This window comes from Pezoporus flaviventris, unplaced genomic scaffold (assembly GCF_033815535.1).
Source record: "Pezoporus flaviventris isolate CSIRO_AGI_PZ_B2104156 unplaced genomic scaffold, CSIRO_AGI_Pfla_v1 ptg000002l, whole genome shotgun sequence".
Classification (NCBI taxonomy): Eukaryota; Metazoa; Chordata; class Aves; order Psittaciformes; family Psittacidae; genus Pezoporus; species Pezoporus flaviventris.
The window spans coordinates 20,988,720-21,010,830 of NW_026892550.1; the positions used below are offsets into that span (position 1 = coordinate 20,988,720).

The 22,111-nt window shown below is 38.3% G+C and overlaps 2 protein-coding genes across 9 annotated transcripts in view; both read left to right on the plus strand.

Moving 5' to 3' along the window:
• The window catches only part of TBC1D1 (TBC1 domain family member 1), a 92,395-nt gene extending 71,387 nt beyond the window's left edge, over nt 1–21,008 (plus strand). For 7 of the 8 annotated variants that reach the window (XM_061470760.1, XM_061470780.1, XM_061470791.1 and 4 more), the window contains 7 exons: nt 1,704–1,865; nt 3,804–3,962; nt 9,754–9,998; nt 10,426–10,585; nt 14,682–14,851; nt 17,518–17,688; nt 19,024–21,008. In XM_061470760.1, the coding sequence (XP_061326744.1) occupies nt 1,704–1,865; nt 3,804–3,962; nt 9,754–9,998; nt 10,426–10,585; nt 14,682–14,851; nt 17,518–17,688; nt 19,024–19,224 (1,268 nt within the window). In that variant the 3' untranslated portion in view covers nt 19,225–21,008. The remainder of the gene's footprint in view (nt 1–1,703; nt 1,866–3,803; nt 3,963–9,753; nt 9,999–10,425; nt 10,586–14,681; nt 14,852–17,517; nt 17,689–19,023) is intronic. The other variant, XM_061470799.1, reaches the window with a different exon arrangement.
• Nucleotides 1–22,111, plus strand: part of CUNH4orf19 (chromosome unknown C4orf19 homolog) — a 266,923-nt gene that overhangs the window by 208,364 nt on the left and 36,448 nt on the right. The window lies entirely within an intron of this gene.

Below are 22,111 nucleotides of genomic sequence, written 5' to 3' on the forward strand. Positions count from 1 at the left end.
TACCACAGCTGAGGTTTTTTTAGGCTGGTGTCAAGAAGCTTTGGCAAGGAATTCAGCACAGTAAAGTTCTGCATTTGCATCCATAGTCATTGTCTGAGTATTGGTCATGGCAGTGTTCTGTTTAGCTTTCGTCTTGAAGTTCTCAAGGAGCTGGTTGTGGACTTGAAACTATGGGTGCCTGCTGTAGTGTACACATTGTGCAAGCAAGGTTTGTATGGAGTAGTAATGGTTTAGATCAGTCATAAAGATGATAAGGAGCTTGAGAAACTATAACTTGGAGGTTTTTTTGAACACAAATCTGTTGTGACTATTTTTGCATATAAAATGTAGCTGATTAAGAATACATGTTTTATTGTGGCGGCTGCATACAGAATCACAAGTGATTGTGCTGGAGAGCTGCTCTTTTGAGGATGTGAAGGATAGGGAGAGAAATGTTTATCTGGCTCATTTTAGATGTCCAGGAAGGGAGTAAGCACCTGGATCCTCAAGGGGGTGAGGTACCTGGCCTGAAAATGGCAATTCTTCTTTGCCTTTGTGAAAACTTGAGAAAGGATTGTCTTCCAGGAAGAGCAACTGTGTACACAAAGGGCCCAGCCATGTGAAAATATCAGTATACCAAACGTGAAGTCCTTCTTTCAACTTAGGCTAAGAGTCCTGGCTGGAAGGAGAGAACACCTCTCTCAAACAGTGGATGTGGCCTCCCAGAACACTTAGCCCATTTGTAGGCTCCTGGCAGTGTAGCTTTTCTGTTTCAACCCTGATATCTAAACACCTTATATCTGAGTTTCCTGAGAACCCCACAGGTGACAGGCATGTTCCCAGCAAATGCTGGAACTGCTAATCCAGTAAAATAAAGTATGGCAATGGATACCACATACACAGTGCCTTTGGCTAAGGGGTCATCTAGAGAAAGAGGTTCTGAAAGCAAAGATATATACAATCAGATCAGCTTAGAGCTGTGAAGAAATTTTTCCTAATATCCAATCTAATCTAAACTAACTTCTAAAATTTGGAATCAACACTGAACTACAGAGTTAATTTTTATTTTTGCCGTGATTCTTTGATGCTTTCCCAGCTGTTGCTCTTTTTTTTTTTTTTTAAATCCCTTATACGTAACATGTGAAAATACAATGCAGTGTTCTTATAAATTGTAATCTGACAAGATCACCAACACTACAGTGCATCTCTGCTCCAGGAGCTCTGATGATCTAAAATGTCTTATTTAAGACTGATTTATGCATTGACCTTTCTGCTGATTTCTTCATTGGAGATATTAAGAGGCTCTCATGAATACATTGTGTTCAGGGTTCTGAAGTTTTCTGTACTTGAACTTTGCTTTTGATGTAGTCTGTAAAAATGGATGTATGAATGATCACCTTTAAATTTTTTTTTTTTTTTTTTTTTTTTTTAGTTTGCCATTACTGTTATGGAGCTGCATGCATAAGAAATAGACGACTGTATTGGTTCTGTATTTTTATGTGGTGTAGGTCTTCTGCACTAGTTTTTTCTTTTAACAGCTGGGAAATTGAAAAATCCTGTTGGGAAAATCTTGCATTTATTTTATTATTTTGTCCTATCACTACAGTCCCTTATGAAGAGTCCCTCTCTGGCACCCTTCTAGGCCTCCAATGTCCAAGTTAAATTAATACATGTTAAAAATAGTAAACAATATTAACTGGTGCGTTCAATTTATCACTTCCTAGCTTCAGAAAACAATTTGCAGAACAGACGTCTGAAACTTGATTATGAAGAAATCACACCATGCTTAAAAGAGGTAACTTTGATTTGGGAAAAAATGCTGAGTACACCTGGAAGGTCAAAGATTAAATTTGATGTGGAAAAAATACACTCTGCTGTGGGGCAAGGTAAGCACAGTTTGCTATTCTGAGTTGTGTAAATGCACTTAAATTGTGTTAGAAAATGAATAGCGTGACCTCTTAACCACTCCTTATAACCAGATTCTCCCTAAAGCTGTTCTTCAGGCTGCTGACTAAACAAGTAACAATGTTGGATATCTTCATGGTTATGCGTATGCAAGTAACAGCCCCTTTCAGCGGTAGCTGCAATTCTGTTACTGGAGTTACTAGACTTGGTATTCAGTTTTGAATTAAATTTGATTTTATAAATTAAAAGTTATCATTAAAGAAGAAAGCCTGGATAATGCCAAAGAAATGACTGTGTAAATAACTGAAGAAACTGCACTACTATATGGAAATTCTCTGTTCCAGCCTGGGTAGTGTGCATGTATACAAACAGTATACATGGATATCTCTGTAGAACTGCCTTTCTTCCTTCAAATTCAGCAACGCATTGTACCTGCAAGCACCACCTACAGTCTTCCTCACAGCTGCAGGGCTGAGGAACCATCCTCTTTCCACTGCGTCAAAAATAATGTAACCTACAGATAGTTTTAAATATGCTATGAAATTAGAACATTTGAGTAATAACATTATTACTCAATGTTATTTATGCCATGGTTGGATCCAAAGGCATTATGCTGAGTGCTGTATGTAGCCAATGGGGAAGATGGCTACTCCAAGGAGTTTTTCATAGTTCTAAACAAAGCTTTCCAACATGCAATGGAAGTGTCAAGAATGCACCTGCCTATATAGTTATTCATCAAGTTAAATCAAATTGTCCATTTAAAATAGTTAGCACATCTAGATTTCCAACAGTACTAAACGCCCTAAGCACAAACCGCTGCAGAGTGAGGGAAACTCATCACAGGTTTCTCCCATTAATGTAGGTAAAGGGCTCTGTTGAGTCAGTGTGTGAGAGTGAGAAAAACTTGGTTTCTGTTAATAGTCCAGTGATGCTGGCCTATGTTACAGTTCAAAATAAAACTTAAAAAACTCAGAATGATGCAAAATAAATAGATAAATAAAGCACTGCATAGTGGATTGCTAATAAGATGCACATACAAGTAGCCAGTTGGTTATCCCTAGCTCTTACATAGCTATTACTATGCTCTGCTCTCTAAAGCCCAGTTATGTCAGAGTTCTTAGAGTGATGTCAAATTTCATACATATGCAGAAATGAAAAATGCATTTAAATTGAGTTTAGGAAGTTCTCGTTTAGACCAAAACCATTCAAAGTAACGTGAGTAATCAAGGCAAACAGGTAAGAATTGCAGGTTTCAGTTAGCATGGGGCTTAAATTAGGGTAACAATATATAGAGAAAGAAATTCAATCTTTAAAACATTTTTACATGTAGAAGTCATTCAGCAAACCACTACAAATATACAAAAAAACTACAAATATAATACTTGCTTTCTGATTATCTGCTTTCTGTTGTAGTCTGGATCACATCTCATTTGTACTTGTTTATGCTTCTGGTATGTGTGCATTCTACCGTCCTAAAACTTACTCCTAACAACACTGTCAGTGCTGTATTAGTGAAAAAAATTAGTTCTATTGTAGTGCTCTATTGTGTACTTTACATGGAAAAAAAATGGGAGATAAGCATATAACTTTACTGAGACAAGTATTGCAATTTTTGCTGCTTCTTCTAGTACTTCTTAGACTACATGCAAGGGTAACCTTAGACTTAGGCAGCTCACCTTGTTTCTACTTCTAATCTCTCCTGTTAAGATAATGTCTTTTATTGGTTGAGGAAGTATAAGCACTGTAGTTTAATCTGCTTCTGTGGTCTACTGGAAATAGCAGATACTAATCTAGTTGACCGGGATCTGCTTGCATATCTAGCAGATATGGATCTTCAGTTCCTCAATCCTGTTAGCTCAACTATAGCTGAACCCTGGGTAGAAGTGCAAATTAAGATTTTAATGACTTTCTTCTCTCAGGAGTACCACGTCACCACCGTGGTGAGATCTGGAAGTTTCTAGCAGAGCAATACCATCTTAAACATCAGTTTCCCAGTAAACAACAACCGAAGGACACACCTTATAAAGAGCTCCTAAAACAACTAACTTCCCAACAACATGCAATACTTATTGACCTAGGTAAGTACAGTAGTGGTTTGAAATTAAAATAAGGGGTTTATGATCTCTGGAAAACAATTAAAGTAACACACAAAAAGCCTCTCACCATTTAGGAATAGGTTGTTGGTAAGAACTGCTTTTAATCTGGTGTGAGAACCATTACTTGACACCATTAGGAAAATCAAAATTTGCATTTCAAGCACAGAGGTCCTTTGAAACATGTGGTAATAAGAGTCTGCTAGATATAACTGTGATGCATTTCATATATTGACAGTGAACTCCACAGGCCCGTGGAATACAAACTGTCAAGAAAGGAAGTCAGTATTTAAGTGCAGACTGTTGAATTATATGCTGTTTATTCCTGATGTCCAGTGTTTGCTGTCTCTGTTCAACACTTTTACTGGAAATAATGCAGAAGTTTTGCTTTTTGCTTTTTTTTTTCCTATTTCAATGGGTAGGTGCTAGCAGTTGGTATTTTTACTTGTACTAAAATAATTATGAAAATACATTTATATATATATATTTTATTTTTTTTAAAGAAGGCTCTTTTAAAGGCAGGTTATTCACATTGCTGAATTTTAAGCAGTAGCTGGCTCCTGACTTAGGGAGAATGAATTGATCTGTTGAAGCACATGTAGTTCATTGAGTTTAGCAGAGAGAGGTTAGGAATCAAGGCTTTTAAATGTGAAATTTAGGTGGGCTTCAGACAGGCTTTTGGTCTTCTTGAGTATTTTTCCATTTTCCCTCACATTTATTGGTCAAAGCTTAAAAAGTATTTTCTAGTGTTAGAAGGAAGCATGAGAGAGGAAATCTAAATGGAATTGAATGATTGTTTTAGGGTTGGAGCAGAAGAGTTTGCTTCCAATAATTGTAAAAGACCAATCTACATATACATCAAAAATATTCTGCCCTTCTTGCCCCTTCCTATTATTTTTCCTGGTCCTTTTCCTTCATCCGTTTAGTTCCGTTGTATGAGATTGTCTTTCATAGATTGACTCTCACCACTGCTAGATTAAGACAATAATAAGACCCAGGAACATTCAGTAAGACTAAGTCAGTACCCTCTGTAAGATGTGGATCATTACTGTCTTTGGTTGCTGCTGCTCCCAGTTGGTTTTGTTAATGTCTCTATTAGTACCAGCGACCTCCTCATCTCAGAAGCTCCCACAAGACAGCCATTTGTTTTGTAGACCTCTCAGAGGCACTTTCTGGCATCCTCTCCATCTTCCCTCATGAAGGCGCTTCCCTTTTCTCCCCCAAGCAGCGCATGGCTGCTCCTCAGCTGGGTTAAGTATTCTGTGGAATCTACTGCAATCATTAAAATATGTCTAACATGACAGTAATTACTCAAATATATGTGATGGTTGGTTGGATGTTCACATGTCTAACCTTTCCCCTGGCCAAAGCATTTGTGTTGAATGCAAGCCATCTGATGCAAGTTTATAACACCTCACTGCTTTATGGCTGAATTGGAAGTTTTTACAGATAATATACAGGTTAGCCTCATGAATATATAGTTGTGGATATTTTAAAAGATATTGTTTTTTCCTCCCTTAGATATTTTAATTCAGTATATTGTCTGAGAAACCAGGAGCTGATGTTTTTCCAAGAGGATTCCAGCTTTTGTGTGTGGGATAATCTCACACTGAACTCAGTGTTCATTCTGCTCTTTCCTCATAAAGGAGAAAAATTAATAATGTCTTCCAGAGCATGGTAGATCTTACAGCAAGCTTTTGTTGTAGGGTTTGTGGTTTGGGTCTGAGGAGTTGTGTGGAACAATTTAAGAGGTTCCATAATCACTATGTTTGATTAAAGGGGGAAGTTATGTCCTGCACATAAGCAAATGTCATGATAGAATGATAAAAAATATGGGGAAATCTGTACTTGGTTTGACCTCAGTGATTAAAACCTCTTGTATTATTTTCACTTACATCTTTTCTGTGAAGCAATAATATGGAACAGTCCTATCATGCTTCTGCTCTTTATAATTACTCATATAGTATTTGAGTATTTTTCACTGCAAATGGAAGGCTATACCATCTTTCTTCCACATGGAAGAATTGCTCAAGGAGGGAGGGATCACCTAGACCCAGAACTGTCGGGGGCACCTATTTCTTAAGAACCCAGTGTGCAGGCAATCTTCTGCAGGTACTGAACTGTGAGATTTGTCAAGTTTAGATAGTGACCTAAGCTTTATATGGTAAATAAGAATATTTTCTCTTTTTTTTTTTTTTTTCAACACTTGGTAAAGTGAGTCAAAATACCAAGGTAGTGCATGCAAAACAAGAATCTAGTGGGACAGGCACGTTTCTAACAGAAACTGGTGGGTAGTTGAGGTAGGGAGGTTGATGGTCAATGACGCTTTCACTTTCCCATACTTGAAAGGCCTGTCAGGTTTCAACTTGGCACTACGAAGGTAACGCTCTAAGAAATCTTGTTGCCAACTAGGAATAGGCAGCTGCGATGTAAGTAAGTTATTGCCCTACAGACTTTGTCACACCAATTCTAGGAATTCCCCTGATCACACAGCAACAGAAGCAGTCTTCAGTTTTTGAGAGAGACATTTGTGTGCAACCAGAGATCATTCTCTAGCAAGTACCTGTTGATCAAGTCAGCATACCTGGTGTTGATACCACTGGCAGGGAACATTGTGATTCTGTCACACTGGAGTGCCTCAGTAAGGGGTAAACACTTTTGTGCTGGGTTAGTGAATTGAAAAACTTCATCAGAGGAGAGAGGTGTGGGACAGCTCCTGGCCAGGAGGGAGCACTGTCAGAGTTTGGTTGGCTCACACCACAGACTGGGGCTTGCTGGCTCAGCAAGCTGTTTGTATTTTCTGCCTTGTTCTGCACTCAAATACTTTCTTACCTTAGCCATGTGCTCTGCTTGTAGAAACAAATGACTGCATGTGTTCGCAAATTGGTAACTTCGTGGTGGTTTTCATGCAAAGTGTTTTTGCGAGGAAGCTATTTGCCAGCCCATTAGCTCAGGGAAGGATTGGGCCCTATTATTTTAGTAAGATGAAACCAGGAAGCTGAAGACTTCCTAGTTTCCTAATGGTTCACATTGAAATAGAGTAGTGCTGAACAGTGACAGACAGCATAACTGGATAGGCAGCTAGAAGGAATTTGCATGTTCTGACTTGTGTTCTTTCAGGCTATCAGAAGTGCTTTCTCTTAAATCTTTAAGAATCATTCTGAAAGCATGCACTTCTGCCTTGAAAGAAAATCCTATGTTCTAGCAACATGTGGTTATAATATTTAAAAAAGCTTTCCCAAATTCAGCTAAAGAGATCTAGCTAATGCAGTATGAACCAAAGCTGTAATACCTTTCTTTCACTTAGTTGAATCAATGCATCTTCAGTTGTAAATAGTGCTTCCTGGGAATGAGGACAGCGGTGTGCATCTGGATGCAAAGTAAGGTACAAAAGCCACTTTCCTGGCCCAGTTTACATGTCACAGTGCTATTTCATTATGTGGACAACAGCAAAGCCACAATTCCCTGAAGACTTTTTTGTGTATTTCCTTAGTGGCCCCACCTGCACAACTGCGGCAGTCACTGGGAATTTCAGGTCTTGAAAACCAAAGTCATATTCAATGAATTATTTAATTTCTCAGTAAGGTAAACTGACTTCCAGATGCTGTTGGTGTATGAAACGCACCACTGAGTGCAGAACATAGAAAATTATGGTGGGTTTTATTACATTTCAAAAATAAAGCAGTTACTCTCTCATTCTGGCGCTCTTGGTGTATCACAATTCATTTAGAGTCCTTAGAGTTGTTTACTCCTAAGTGAAAGCTAAAATTCTTAAGTCGTCACCAGGGCACTCAGAAACAAAACAGCTTCTGAGTTTAGCAGTTCTGCTTCTCCTTGATTTGCTGTCTTTTAGAACTTCTTTGCATTTTTATTCTTGCTCGGTTTGTAACTTTTCTTCATGACTTACATGAAGGGAGCCTTGCTGTGAGTGATGCAGTTACGGGTCTGCCATCAGACCCTGCTGTAATAACTTGTCATTCAGGCAGAGGCTTCCTTTGCAAAGGAACACAAGCTCCTTCTCATTTGGAAGATAGAAATACTTCTGTAACATTCAACTCTTGTGACAGCCTGGCCAGGGGAGACCTGCTTAGGAACTGAATGCCAGTGTCCCATGTGACAGGTTAGAGTAGCTACCAAATGGCAGAAGGACTCTGCCCCAGGCTTTGTCTTCCTGAAGCAGGAGCTCTGATATTATCTAGCAGCACAACAGCATTCCTGGAGGTAAAGGGTGGGGTGATATTTAACAAGTGTGCAACTGAAAACCAAGCTTCCCTTAATACTAGAACAAAAGAAGTAGTCAAATTTCTTCTCCACTGAGGTATTTCAGAGGGGAAATCTGAAGGGGGAGATTTTTTTCCTAAAATTTCAAATGCTGCCTTTTGAAAAATTTTTTGGGAAAAAAAAAATCTGTAAAAGTTAAGCCTTTAATGTCTCCGTTCACAGAATCACAGGGTGGTTGAGGCTGGAAGGGAGCACTTGGTATCATCTAGTTCCTGCTCAAAGTGAGGTCATCTAAAACAGGTTGCCCAGGGCCATGGTCTCTCAGGTTTTGAATATGTCCATAGGTGGAGATTTTTTTCTTATGTTAGGTGAATTTCCTGTATTTTGCTTTGTGCCCAGTGCCTCTTGTCCTGTCAGCAGGCACTACTGAGAAGAGCCTGGCTCCCTCGTCTTCATTCCCCCATGTTGATTATTTGTGCCCATTGAAAGATCCCGCTGAGCCTTTTATTTTCCAGGTTGAACAGTCCCAGGTGTCTCAGCCTTTCTTCATAGGAGAGATGCTCCGGTTGCTTCATCATCTTAGTAACTCTTTGCTGGATTTTCTCCAGTATGTCCATATCTGTCTTGCACTAGGGAGCCCAGAAATGGATACAGCACTCCAGGTGTAGCTTCACAGTGCTGAGTAGAGAGGAATGATCACCTCCCTCGAGCTGCTGGTAGTGCTCCTCCTAATGCAGCCCAGGATACCATTAGCCTTCTTTGCTGCAAGGGCTCACATTCAACTTGGTGACCACCAAGTTAATTTTCTGAAAAGCTGCTTTCCAGCTGAGTGGCTAATAGCATGTACTGGCAGCTAACCCCATGTAAAAGGGGATTTTTCTTCCAGGTTAGTGAACTGGATGAGCTCATGGAAGACTCTGAGCTTCATGCTGTAGGAAAGAAGGAAGGACCCATAAGACTAGGAGGGACACAGGCAAGGAGTGTGGGGGCAAGAGACACATTTACTAGGGAAAAAAGAAAGGGAAGAGGCCCCAGCCTAGAGAGCTCAGGTCTTCTAAGTCTGTACCTGGATCCTAAGTTGTTTAAAAGGTAACACTTTAATCAAGAGGACTGGGTGACTCATCAAGCCACTGAAGACTAGAGTCTCTCGCTATTGTAAGCAACCCTATAAGCCCTTTAACAAATTGATCAAGGGCCAGTCTTAAGAACCAGTTACTCAGCTGTTCCAGACAAAATACTGTCCCCACCCCTGGCAGCAATTTTTAAGTTAATTTTGCAGCTACTTTAACAAAACAGTAGTAGAGCATAAGAGTCAATTGTTTTGTATTGTTAACTTTTTTACAGTCTTCCTGGGGATGATTTCAGAATTGACCTTTCAAGAGGATCTACCTTTTTGAAAGACTGTTTAATTTGATAACATGGCAAGGGTTTTTTGATGTTTTTTGTTAAGGGTTGGTTGTTTGGTTTTTTTTGGTGGTGGTGGTGAGGGTGGGTGGGTTTATTACTATTATTTTTATTTTTTAATTTAAGTCACCACCTTTGGTTGTTTTCACAGGACGCACATTTCCAACACATCCGTACTTCTCAGCACAGCTGGGAGCTGGGCAGCTGTCACTCTACAATATTTTGAAGGCCTATTCACTTCTGGACCAGGAAGTAGGATATTGCCAGGGCCTTAGTTTTGTAGCAGGAGTCCTGTTACTTCATATGAGTGAAGAAGATGCTTTTAAAATGCTGAAGTTTCTCATGTTTGATGTGGGCCTGAGAAAACAATATCGTCCTGACATGACAATTTTACAGGTATGATTTAAATTTTTCTAATGAAAGGATGCTAATGTTAAACCATAGTAATGCAGTACAGATAGGATTGTCAAAATCTGGACTTGAACTTAAATTCAGCTCTCAGAAATGAAGAAGGATAATCTGTGAACAGAATACATCATGTTAAATGCATTAGTTTCAATAAAAAGACTACTAGGCAAACTGTGAAAATCATAAATAGGAAGAATTCTTTTACGTGCTGTATGAGGTTCAAATGAGCATGTCCTAGGGTCACAGGTGACCCATCCTGGGTCTTTTAAATGGCTTCTATTTCTTTTCTTCAATCCATCCAAACACTAATTGACAGATACCTTTCACTGCTTCTAGTAAGTGTGAAACACAGATGTTGCTACCCCGAGTGTTAAAATGTATTTATCTTTATTCTCTTTGTTCTTATTCCCTGCAGATCCAGATGTATCAACTGTCTCGACTTCTTCATGACTACCATCGAGATCTCTATAACCACCTAGAGGAACATGAGATTGGCCCCAGCCTCTATGCTGCTCCCTGGTTTCTCACCATGTTTGCCTCCCAGTTTCCCCTTGGATTTGTAGCCAGAGTGTTTGGTAAATCTTCATAAACCCCTTTTATATTTGGAATCCTGTTATTTGGAACAGCATTATTACCCAACCTGATTCAGAAATCCAGGAGAATTATTTTACTTACTATTGATGAATAGAAGAGCAACAGAGGTCATCTTTTGGAACATGTAGTTTTTATAGTAAAATGGAAAAAGAAAGGAAGAAAGCATATGTCAGTCCTGTTCTGTCTTTCCATCCTCACTGTTACCTTTTCCCACCCTGTAACCACTTGCACAGGGGATGTGAACTTTGATGCCATGAAGGCATGGTGTTACAACAGTGGCACTTCAACAGCACAATTAGTTTTAAGCTGAAAAGAGATGTAACAAAGGTATCATCTGAGAACTATATTAATCTACTTCATTATCTTTGTCTCTAACAGTGTCAGTGGAAAATTATATTGAGGGTTATGTTTTTAAACACACACAGAGGTGGCCCTTGCAGTTTAATCACGGATTTACGCTACAGAAACATAGTCTTTTAAACTAGTGTTTCTTATCCTTACAATTTTAGCCTGACTGATAATCTCACTTCCAAAAATGTTTGAAAGCATAAGCTTAGGCTCTAATATGTAGGATCCTAACAAATTTAGGCCCTAAAGTCACTTCTGTTACTTATTTTTTAAATCTACAAAAGTAAAGTTCTCTTTTTTTTTTTGTTTTGTTTTGTTTTGTGTTAATTAGATTACAATTAAGAATTTACCTTGATGCTATGTTATGGATTTAGATTTATAGATTGTTTGGTATTTGAAAAGATCCTAAATATAGTCTTGTCTACCACAATAACAAATAATGAATTATAGATTCCACGAACCACCAACAAGAATCTTTTCGTCTTTCGGGTAAAGGATATGCCAAAAGTAGTACTGTAAGAGATCACAGTGAAAAGGATGGTGTATAGCTAAGCAGATCTATGTGTCTGTGATTAGCATCTTAACTCCAGGGGAAACAGCACTTTTTTTTTTTTCCTGGAACAGTTCAAAGGACATCAATATCTCGTTGACAGTAATAATTGTTAGGAATTAAATCAAGTGCTGTATGCAGGTGTCATATACTGAGTTTATAATCAGTTCATCTTTCAATTCTTCTTATTCATAGTATTGTACATGATAAGAATAGTCTTTGACTTGGACAGTTGACTGCAGTGGAGGTATTAAAGTGCCTTGTGTCTCCAGTATATTTGGATTTCTGCCTTAATACATGGATTAGTATTTTATCTGTCAGTGGAGGATTGTAAGGCTTTAGAAAGCAAAGATTTTACACTGGAATAGAAAGGATAGACACATGATCTTCACAGGACTGATTTTAGGTCAGAAACAGAAAAGCATGTGTGACTGAAACTGTAATCTCTTAAAAATACCTGATTTTTTTTATTTTTTTATTTTTTGAGACAGTCCATCGCAACCAACACCTGCAGTTTTTAATGTGTCAAAGTGTTTAGTAATTTCCTTAAAACAGTGTTTACTGGAACAATGTAAGGCAAGAACATTGGACTTTTTTTACATTAGAAAGCAAAATCTCCTCTTCACCTATGATGAAGACTGAAACACAAATACAAACCTGAAAAAGGCTAGAGCTGTCAGTTTGATAGCAGCTGTCGTTAGCAGCATGGCAAGTTACGATCCAACCAGTTATGACCCATGTGTTCACACACTTTTGCAGAACATACATACGTTTTTGTTGCTCACATATTAGAACCCTTGGGATGAAAGAATGTTGCCTTTTAATGTTGAAGTAACTCATCTGTAGTTTACTAAGGCTGTAAAATTGTTCTGCCATTTTCTAACATGGATCTCTAAACCCTTCATATTGGAAGCCCCACTGCTGTTTAATAAGATAATTGTTATAGACCACTTCCTTTAGATTTCCATAGAGTATAGTTTCTGCAAACATCTTACAAAGCAATATATGAAAGAAATGGGCCAGAAGGAGGTTGACCCAAAGACTGTTTAATGAGTCCAATAGTAAAACTTCTTTTAAATTTTTAATCATCTATCCAAGCTTTCAAGACTTCTCCTAAGTGGTATCTAATGAGAGCGCAGCATTAGCAAAGGTGTGTTCTTTATTAATCAGATTTACTTATTAATGGAGGAGCCTTGGTGGAATAGTGTTTATGTTATTTCAAGATTGTAGATAAAACTTTTTTTTTTTTAATGCCGGAGGCTGCTAGTCATGCTGACATTGATTTGGGTACCTTCACTGTACTGCTGTTGGCTGGCAGCCCGCTTAACGGGAAGTGTGGGGAGTGGATAACAAATAGGTCTTTGTTAAGTCTTTGCTATTTTAAATGAGAGAGATATTTCAGCTCTGTATTACCAGCTCAGCTCATTAACAACTTGTAGATCAACTCAAGGTGACCTATGTGACTTTCTGGGTGAGGTGCTGAATAAAAAATGTGTTATTTTCAGCTCTGTTTTTTTCACTTTGTGTTTCTTAGATGTTCTTCAGCATTTCCTGTCATAATATAAAGCTTTCTCTATAAAGCTTTTTCCCATAGCTTTCAGTTTCAGTAGAGAATTGAGGCTCTGTTACCACTTTTCAATCATTCTTGACTTTGGACTTGTCATTGAATCAGAATTGAAAAATTTTACACCACTTTTAGGACAAATGGTGGCAAAGTGCAAGATTTATGGTTAGCTATTACTTTTGCTTTTCTTTCTCAGAGAGAAAGAGAGAGAAGTGAAATGAGTTATGGCTTCAACATTACAACCAAAAGAGCACAAGGGGAAATTTCATTCTGATACAAACTTGAAAAGAGAGTTGATTTTACTCTTTTTCCAGTAAGAAGGCAGTTAGCCAGTGTTTTCAGATGTTCTTTACTACATCAGATACACCTGTAGTTTTGCTAGCAGTTGTTTTTCTTACTGTGTGGCAGGGTTTGTTTCTCTTTTTTCAGTCTTCATTATTCTTTCTTTTTTTTTTATCATGAAGACAAACTGTTTATTTGGTGTCTTTGTTTTACTTCATAAGTAGCTGTGATTTCATTCACAGCTTTAAATACAAAGAAGGGAAAGAGCAAGAGAGAAGCCCTTTAAAAATAAAAATCTATTTAGGAAATACAGAATAAACCCATAGTATCTTCTCTTCCTTTTTCCACCTCCATTAGTATTGTTTTGTATGTTAGATGCTTTTGCCTGCAGTGAGTCCATCAGAAAAAAAAAAACCTGAGCAGATTCTGAGTTATAATAGCAGGAAAGTAAATGCAGGGCAATGCTGTCTGTCCTCTGGACAGATGGGTTTGTGAAGATGGGTTTCTTGTCTGATGCTTTCATTACAGTCTTCTGTTTCTTTCCTCTATGAAGACACAGGCCACTTGTAAAGGAAAAGAAAAGAAAGGATGTTGCATTGAAAGGTCACTATATACTGTAGTTTCAGCGTGCTTGTACATATGTCAGGTGCTGTCATTCCAGGGCCACAGGCAATATTGACACTTAAGCTGTATTACTAAGATTTCAGGATACTTCTTAATGTAATTTTTAGAATATTAATGTAAGCGGTTGAGACACATACTAAAAATAAGCACATGCACATGAAACCTGAGGCTGCTGGAAGGTGTGCATTTAGCCTTATCTGCTCAGTGTTGTATTAACTGTCCTGGTTTGGGCTCGGATTAAACCACAACACTGAGATTTTGTAGTTTTCTCCACCAGAAAACAGAATTTCAGATCTTTGGTTGTGTCTTCAGGTGTATTTTTTGCCTGTTTTATTAGGGTTTTTAAATGGCATTGGGATCTGAATCTATTCAAATTCAGATTCCTGTGAACATCTCTAAAGAAATTACATGCACAAAAAATGGTGACACTGGCAAACCTGGTTTATTGTGTACTTAGCTTAAATTTGAATTGGATTTTTTGGAAAAAACTTGCTAAACAAATTGAAATTTGCTATTCCTGGTAATAATCTTGACCCTGCAAAACTTCTAACGCCATAGCCACAGTAATTAAAGCACGTGTCTGGCACAGTATTTTAGCCTCCAGGTCAGTCCTATGAGAAGTTGTTGTCTTTGGACATTTTACTAGTTTAATATTCTTGTCAAAACATGTGTTTGCTTTATGTACTCTCTTTTTTCTTTGTTTTTACAGATATGCTCTTTCTTCAAGGATCAGAGGCTATATTTAAAGTGGCTTTAAGCCTTTTGGGAAGCCACAAGCCATTGATTCTGCAGCATGAGAACCTAGAAACTATTGTTGATTTTATTAAAAGCACTCTCCCCAACTTGGGTTTGGTACAGATGGAAAAGACCATTAGTCAGGTATGAAAAGATATGAACATATAAGAAGTATGCAAAGGAATGCTCTTTTTCACAAGTTCTTGACAGAAAAACTGCAAGCGTCTTGTGTTACTTCGAGCTGAGAATCCTATTATTGTAGTTCTGAAGACTGAAAACTTTTGGAAGCATATGGCTCGTGTAATACTTCTGTATTCATACATCTGCATGTTGGTTATGGTCACTTTATGAAGCTTTTAATGAAAATGAGGTATTTTTAAGTGTGCGACTCTGTTATTGGCAGGAGTATTACAGCCCATACACTGTGCATTCCACAAAACAGTGGGCTAAAAGCCTTCTGAGTTTTCCTGTCTCCAGTCTTGCTCTCCAAGTCTCATTTCAGAAGCAAAAGCTTACTTACAAGAGCTTCACAGATGTTGACCTTACTTGATGAAATTGGGAGTCCCTCCCTACACTGACTTTGTCTATACTGGCTTTTATGGTGTTGGCTCAGTATGTTACAACAGTGCCTTTCTAATCCTGCCAGGAGTACATGGGGTACTGCAGTCTCTTGCAGTCACCAGTGAGTCTAGACAGCAAAGACTGGGAATCCTTGATATACTATTTTTAAATGGCAGACAAGGAAGATGATGCAGTATTGCTAACCTGTCAGAAGAATCCAGGAGATAACTGTGGAATTTGAGAAAATCACAGATTATTGCAATTAAGGTTTGCCTTTTTAGAAACCTTAACTGTTACACTTGACATCTAATTTGCAGCAGACAAAGAGATGATGGGGTTTGTTTTTCTGAAGGCCTTTTGTGGTCTAAAACATGGAGGGGCAGGGGGTACTGTGCAGAACTACAAATGCCTGCGACTCACCACGGGCAGCAGGAGATGTGCAAAGCCTGTGGCTTGATAAAGAAAGCAGGCAGCTTGCGAGGGGTTCCTTTCTGATCCCTGGCAGCAAAGCTTCTGGAGGACATTAATTAGACATGAATTAGGATCAGGAAAATTGCTTCTAGTGCTCATTGTCAGAGGAAGGAGTGAAGAGCTAGGAAGCCTGTGCAAGGGGAAGGAAAGCAAGTGATATTTAGGGAGCGAAGTGCATTGTGTGTTGTCTGCTAGGCTGAAAGTGTGGAGTGTACAACTCTGCAGAGACTTGCAGTACTTAGGCAGGCGATATGCAGAAAACCATTGGCTTTGAGCAGAAGGATACTCTGTTTAGGCAGCTCTGTAAATTTAAGTGGGCAGTGAGTTGAAGGGAGAGCAGTTCCTCCTCTGATCAGAAGAAAGCCCATTGTCTGACCAGCCCTGCAGTCGTTACACAGCTCCTGGGCTAATCCCCATTCTCCTCATGCCTTCTGCAGGGTGGCCTCTGGTTTACATGCCCTAACATGCCTTCAGTTAGCTAGTTTTCATGTCAAGCTTTTGATTTGCATCATGTTTCCCCCGCTTCAGATGTGATACTTTGGGTATGACAGCAGGGATTTCCCTCACTTCTCAAGAGCACAGGGGCTAGAAGTGGCAGAGGTCAGACAAAAAGAACTGGCATTCTACCCTGCTGAATTGCACTGTTTGCTTTACTGAAATGTCAGCAGTGTCTGTTCTCCAGAGATGCGCAGACCTACAGAAAACAAAAGATCCATATGTTTAACCAAACTCAAAATTGTGTTATAGCCTTCTGTACTTAGATGCTCAGTATGTGTGTTTCTGCTGGGATAAAACTATGAGGTAATTTTTTATAGCACATGTAACAGGTGTCAGAAACAGTTCATAAACTGGTATTTTCTTTAGCCAAGAAAGCTTTGTAGACAAAGCAGATAAAATAGATAATAACTATTATTACTTCAAGAGGTATTTAAAATGGGATTTGGTATTTGACTTATTTCCAAAACGAGTAAAGTACAAGAGGTTTAAAAATAATGAATAACCCTTGAACTTGTATTTTGGGGCTATTTTCCAGATGTGTTTTAAAATCAACTTTAGTTTCCATTATGTTCTTTGATTAGCACACTTGGCCTTTTAATTTACCACCTTCTTCAATGCTTTCAGAGGAGATAGCTAGCACAGGGGCAGCAGAGACATATTTTCTTATAATTTGAAGGCAGATGTTTGCCAAAACCTAGAAAAAAGAAAATACAATAGCAGTGGTTTTTATTTGGATCACTCAATTTATTCATCTCCTTTTATAATAAAAGGTTTTCTTAATATTCATGTGTAAGACTGAGCGCTCATTTTGGTGAGTCTTATTTAAAAATAATAGAAATCTACTTTGACATTACATAATGTGTCCATTACGTGTATTAGTGTAAGGACAGATTAGTTCATTTTCAGTCTCTATGAATACTGTAAAATCATAAATAAACCTAGCAGTGTTTACTGTTTCTCCTTTAAAGCTTTCATTCTACTTAGCCTTACACTTCTCCACGTGGCACATGGGTGTGGAGCAGAGTTTTCTAAAATTACATCTAATTCTGAGTATGTGTAGGAAGGTTTATGCCACACTCAGATGTTATTAAATGACATTTTTGGTGAAGTTTTTAAGTAGATCTAATTCCAGTGTATTGCACTCTACTGCCTCAATATTGCCATGTGAATGACAAAAATAGTCTTTTTTTTTGTACACAGGGATTAGATATCTAAGTCTAGATCCATGGATTTCAAAGCATTGAATGATTTTGATCTAATATTATTTTTGTATACAACAGGTGTTTGAAATGGATATTGCCAAGCAGTTGCAAGCTTATGAAGTTGAATATCATGTGCTTCAGGATGAGCTTATAGATTCTTCTTTGAATGACAATCAGAGACTGGATAAATTAGAAAAGGCAAACAGTAGCTTGCGCAAACAAAACTTTGATCTTCTGGAAGAACTGCAGGTACAATTTATATTTCATAATTATCTGATTTTTCTACCTTTACAGAAGGGATTGTCCTACACCAGGGCACAGGAGAGATTGGTGTTTGGTCTATTGACTTCAAAAGCATAGCCACTAGCAGTTTTATTTAATTTTGTTTTTAAAATTTAAATGCAGAAGAAGTCGAGAGGGGTAGATAGAACATGTGCTTACAATTAGTGAAAAGTTGATTCACCACACTGTCTCTTTGGGCAAGGAAATTGTTGAATGTAGCATGGGGGAGAGGGATTTCTGGGATGAGATTCCAGATGGAATATCCTATAGATAGCTACACCAGGGGATCTTCTACTCCCTTCTGTCCCTAAAGACTTTGCAGCCCTAAGCAGTTTTTTACAAAGCTCATCTCCACCTGTGTGCTGCCAAGTCAGCACCCAACATTATAGCAGGGAACTTAACCCTAGTGTTGGAACAGTCCCTTTGTCTTGCATATGGGGCTTCATTCAGCCTTCATTTCCTATAGTGAAAGGTCCTCCATTGATGATGGGAGGAAAGTGCATAACCAAACAATGGGCGCCATGGTTTGTCGATGTTTTTTCCCCAAAGGCTGAACTTGCAAACCCAACACAATTACATGAAGAGCAGTGAGCTCATCAGAAGGGCAAATACTTCCCTGAAAGTCAGGACCACCATATTGTCTCCAAATGTTATTCAGTGCTGAAACTTTGAAACAGATCTCTGCTTTTGTCGAAGTAGCTCAGCTACAAATCTCACATGATGAGATTGGATGATCTAATACTTTGATTTGCCATCAAAGAGCAGCCTTTTGAAGGAGAATTTTTGGAATTTTTCAGTATGTGTTTTCTGTTTCCATATTGCTCTAAATCCACTCTTTCCCCTTCACCTCCAAAGCTGAACTAAATGTTGAGATGACACGAAGATGGGTTGTCTTTGCTTTGCAAAGCATGTGCAATTCAACAAACATGGTTGACTGAGATGGTCTCCTAACAGACCCATACAGAAGCTTATCTTAGCCTGCAGGTTTTTAGTATATAATTTGCAGACTTAGTAACATTCTGATTTCATTACTTTGCATTGTATTCTGAGTCTGATTGTGAGCTAAACAAAGCAATCAAGTTGAGAGAGGGAAGTTTCTTGTTACAACCAACAGTAGTTTCTTATTGTAGTCTAAAGTACACAGATCTAATAACGTTCATACCTCCATTTACCTTTGCAATTTTTCATTTGGAAATTACTTTATATGTGTTAATGTATCTCAAAAAATATTTTAAAGTTGGTTTCAGTTATTAATAAATTTCCCCTTTCTTCCTCTCTCTTCCTTTCTTTTTACTCTGAAAGGTGGCCAATGGAAAGATCCAAAACCTTGAAGCCACAGTAGAGCTTTTATTGACCAATGAAGGCAAACTGAAGCAGTCCATTCTCACGCTTGAGCAGGAGCGAGCAGCTTTGTTGAAAACAGTGGAAGAGATGCAGAAAAAGATTGGTGATGCAGATGGGAAGCCTCTGCTTACTAGACAAGGACATATGGTTGCTGACTGACATTCACAGTAGTAATGGAGCAGAGAAGCTGAGCAAGAAACAAAGGGAAGAACTGGGTCTTTCTGTCATGATCCGTGGGGATTTGACATTATCATTTTCATTGTACATGCCTTACTCTGTAGCAAAGCAAGGTATAGGCATGGTGGCTTCCTGTATCAGAGAAGCTGGTTTCTCATGGAGAAGGCTCGCTCTTAATATGCAGAAATATAGTAAGATACCACATAATAATAAGCAGGAAAAGCTTAATAGCACGTGCAGTCATACACAATATGCTGTAAAGATGTTATGGATTTTTCCGTAAGTGCTTTTAAACCTAAGTGCTTTGTGTTTGTCACAGATTTTGTTTGTGTGTAGATCACCACCGTTGTTAAATGCACATCCTTTAGAAGGCCTGTTGAAGAAATATGGCAATGTAAAGCCTTAGAATGAATGACTGCCCCATTGCAGCTATGCAGCGATAACATTTACAGTTTTGTGATTGGACTGGAGATACTTTCGACAGTGTAATCCCCCTACAGCTTGACTGGGTTCTGTTAATTATGTTGTTTGTGCTTCAGAAAACTGCTTCCTAATGCTTGAAGGTGCCAATCCATTGGACTTCAGAGAGTTGGACTTCATCATATGTAACTATGCATAACTGGGGGGCTGCCATCTGTTTTTACATTGGTTTAGTATATTTTTTGTTTATCAACCATTAATTCAGTATGTTGTTAGTTGGAATTATCTGATAAACATACTGTATATAGTAACTGTATTATGCATAAAAAAATACACTGACATTGGTTTGGTGAAGCCTGTGACTTTTGCGACATCATCCAAGGATTTATATTCATACTCTTCAAATTTCATCTTATTTATTTCTGATCTGCAATGTGATGTAGGACAACCTTTTCCTGGGAAACTAATGCCCACTGTCATGGTTTTTTTTTTCCTTTATTCAGGCATTTCAAGATCTTCATGTTGTGCCAGATGTGCTTAAACTGTTTTATAAAGAGTATGGCATTCTTTTTACAATGCATCTTTCGAGTAAGATTACACATGTAGAAACAAATATTTCTCACTTTCCTTAATACAATGAAAGTAGTTTTCAGGCCAGTTAAAGTACCACTGCTACAAGTGCAATAATATCCATGAATATCCATTTGTTTGGGTTTGCTTCAGAATCAGGAATAGTGTCATAGTTTTGTCCAGTCCCCAGGCACAGAGGTAATAGGCATCAGTGTTTTGTTATGGTGGAGATTGATTCAGGAGATGGGGGGGGGGGGTATTTCTGTCTTTATTTTTAAATTTTCAAAGCACACAGTGTTTTCTCTGACTGGCAGTGTAGAAAAGGTTTTGGTTTACTTTTTCCTTTTCTCATGCAAACCCACCTGACACACTGTGGTTGTAGTTTAATAGCAGACCTGTAACATTCATCTACAGTGCAGGACAAATACCTCTATGTAGGTCAAAAAGAAAAAAGATCATTTACTCTTCAATTTCTAGAAGCTTTGTTTGACTCTGTTGTGTCTTAAATATGTCTGGTTCTTGCAAATCCACTCTGTATTCACTTAGTATGGAAATTCCAGATAAATCAGTTATTATTAATCTATTTACCCCTTAGGTTTGGCTTTTTATTTGGAAATCATATTGAAGCTCATGCTTCATGTTTAAAACCTGTCATAATGGACCTTATACTTTTAGAGCACTCAGTAGTGTTGCATTTTTACAGCGTAGTGCCATAATTCATACACTGACTTTTTAACAAGAATAATAAATATAATAATAATCTATGCCTACATCTATGTCTGCACATTTTTTGACATTTAAAAACAAAAAACATAATTGGTGGGGTGACAGTTCAGAATGGTGTCAGATGAGAATTTCCCTAAAAGTACAGTACCATCTACAGTGGTTATTAATGGAAACTCTTAGTCCTCAGACTCTTCCAAACATGCTAAGAATCCAGCTGTGATCTTGGGACCTGCATCTGTGCATGTTGACCAAGGCGAAGTACGTTCCACATGACTCCAGGAGTGCATTCCTTGTGATGTTTTGCTTCTCTGCTAGTGTAAGTGGAGGACTACTTCTAGTCCAGACCCTTTTATTCAGAATTTGAGTAATGCCAGCGCATTTAGGTGAGGACTAAAGTCACTGTTCTTAGAATGTGGCAAAAAGATAATGAGCAACATTTAGCTTTTGTGACTGCATAGGTGTAACTGTTTCATTGTATCAGGGAGTAGAATTTTCTGCAGCTAAAAATGCATTTTCTATTTGTACATATGCAATTAATACAGTTCTGTTAAATATGTAAATGCCTGGCAAAGTGAGGGATCATGCCATCCACTGGGCATGTCTGAACACGAACAAAATAGCTGATTTAAGTCTTTCTGCTGCTTATACTGAAGCAGATATATGGTACGTTTCTTCAGGATGTCTCTCGCAATCCTGTGCCTCTCCAGTTCAAGAGGCCAAAGTGGAAAAAAAGTGGAGGAAGGTAATGACGGTTACCCTATTCCCAACTTTGGAATATCTGTGGGCTTCTCCCTTCAGAAGTATGGGAAGGAAGTAACAGAGTCCAGAGCTAGTACCAGATACTTGCATCCTTCTCGAACTACATTCCGTAGCTAACCATCCATAAGGATGTGTATAATTAGATCTCTTGTTGTCTGACTACCAGCAATTGTCATTCATCACATACTGTCTTCCATAGAACAGCAATTTCAGATTCAGAGAATGTTCTAAAAAAAACCCCTACTAATCCATACACTAGTCGTCAGCAGGAATCCCGAATGAACCACTCCTGGAAAATCCGAGTTGAAATAATCAACATCGTCTCCATCTCACTTTTACAGATGAAAATCCTCAGGAGTGATGCTTAGTTTTTGAAGAAAAGAAAAAACAGTGA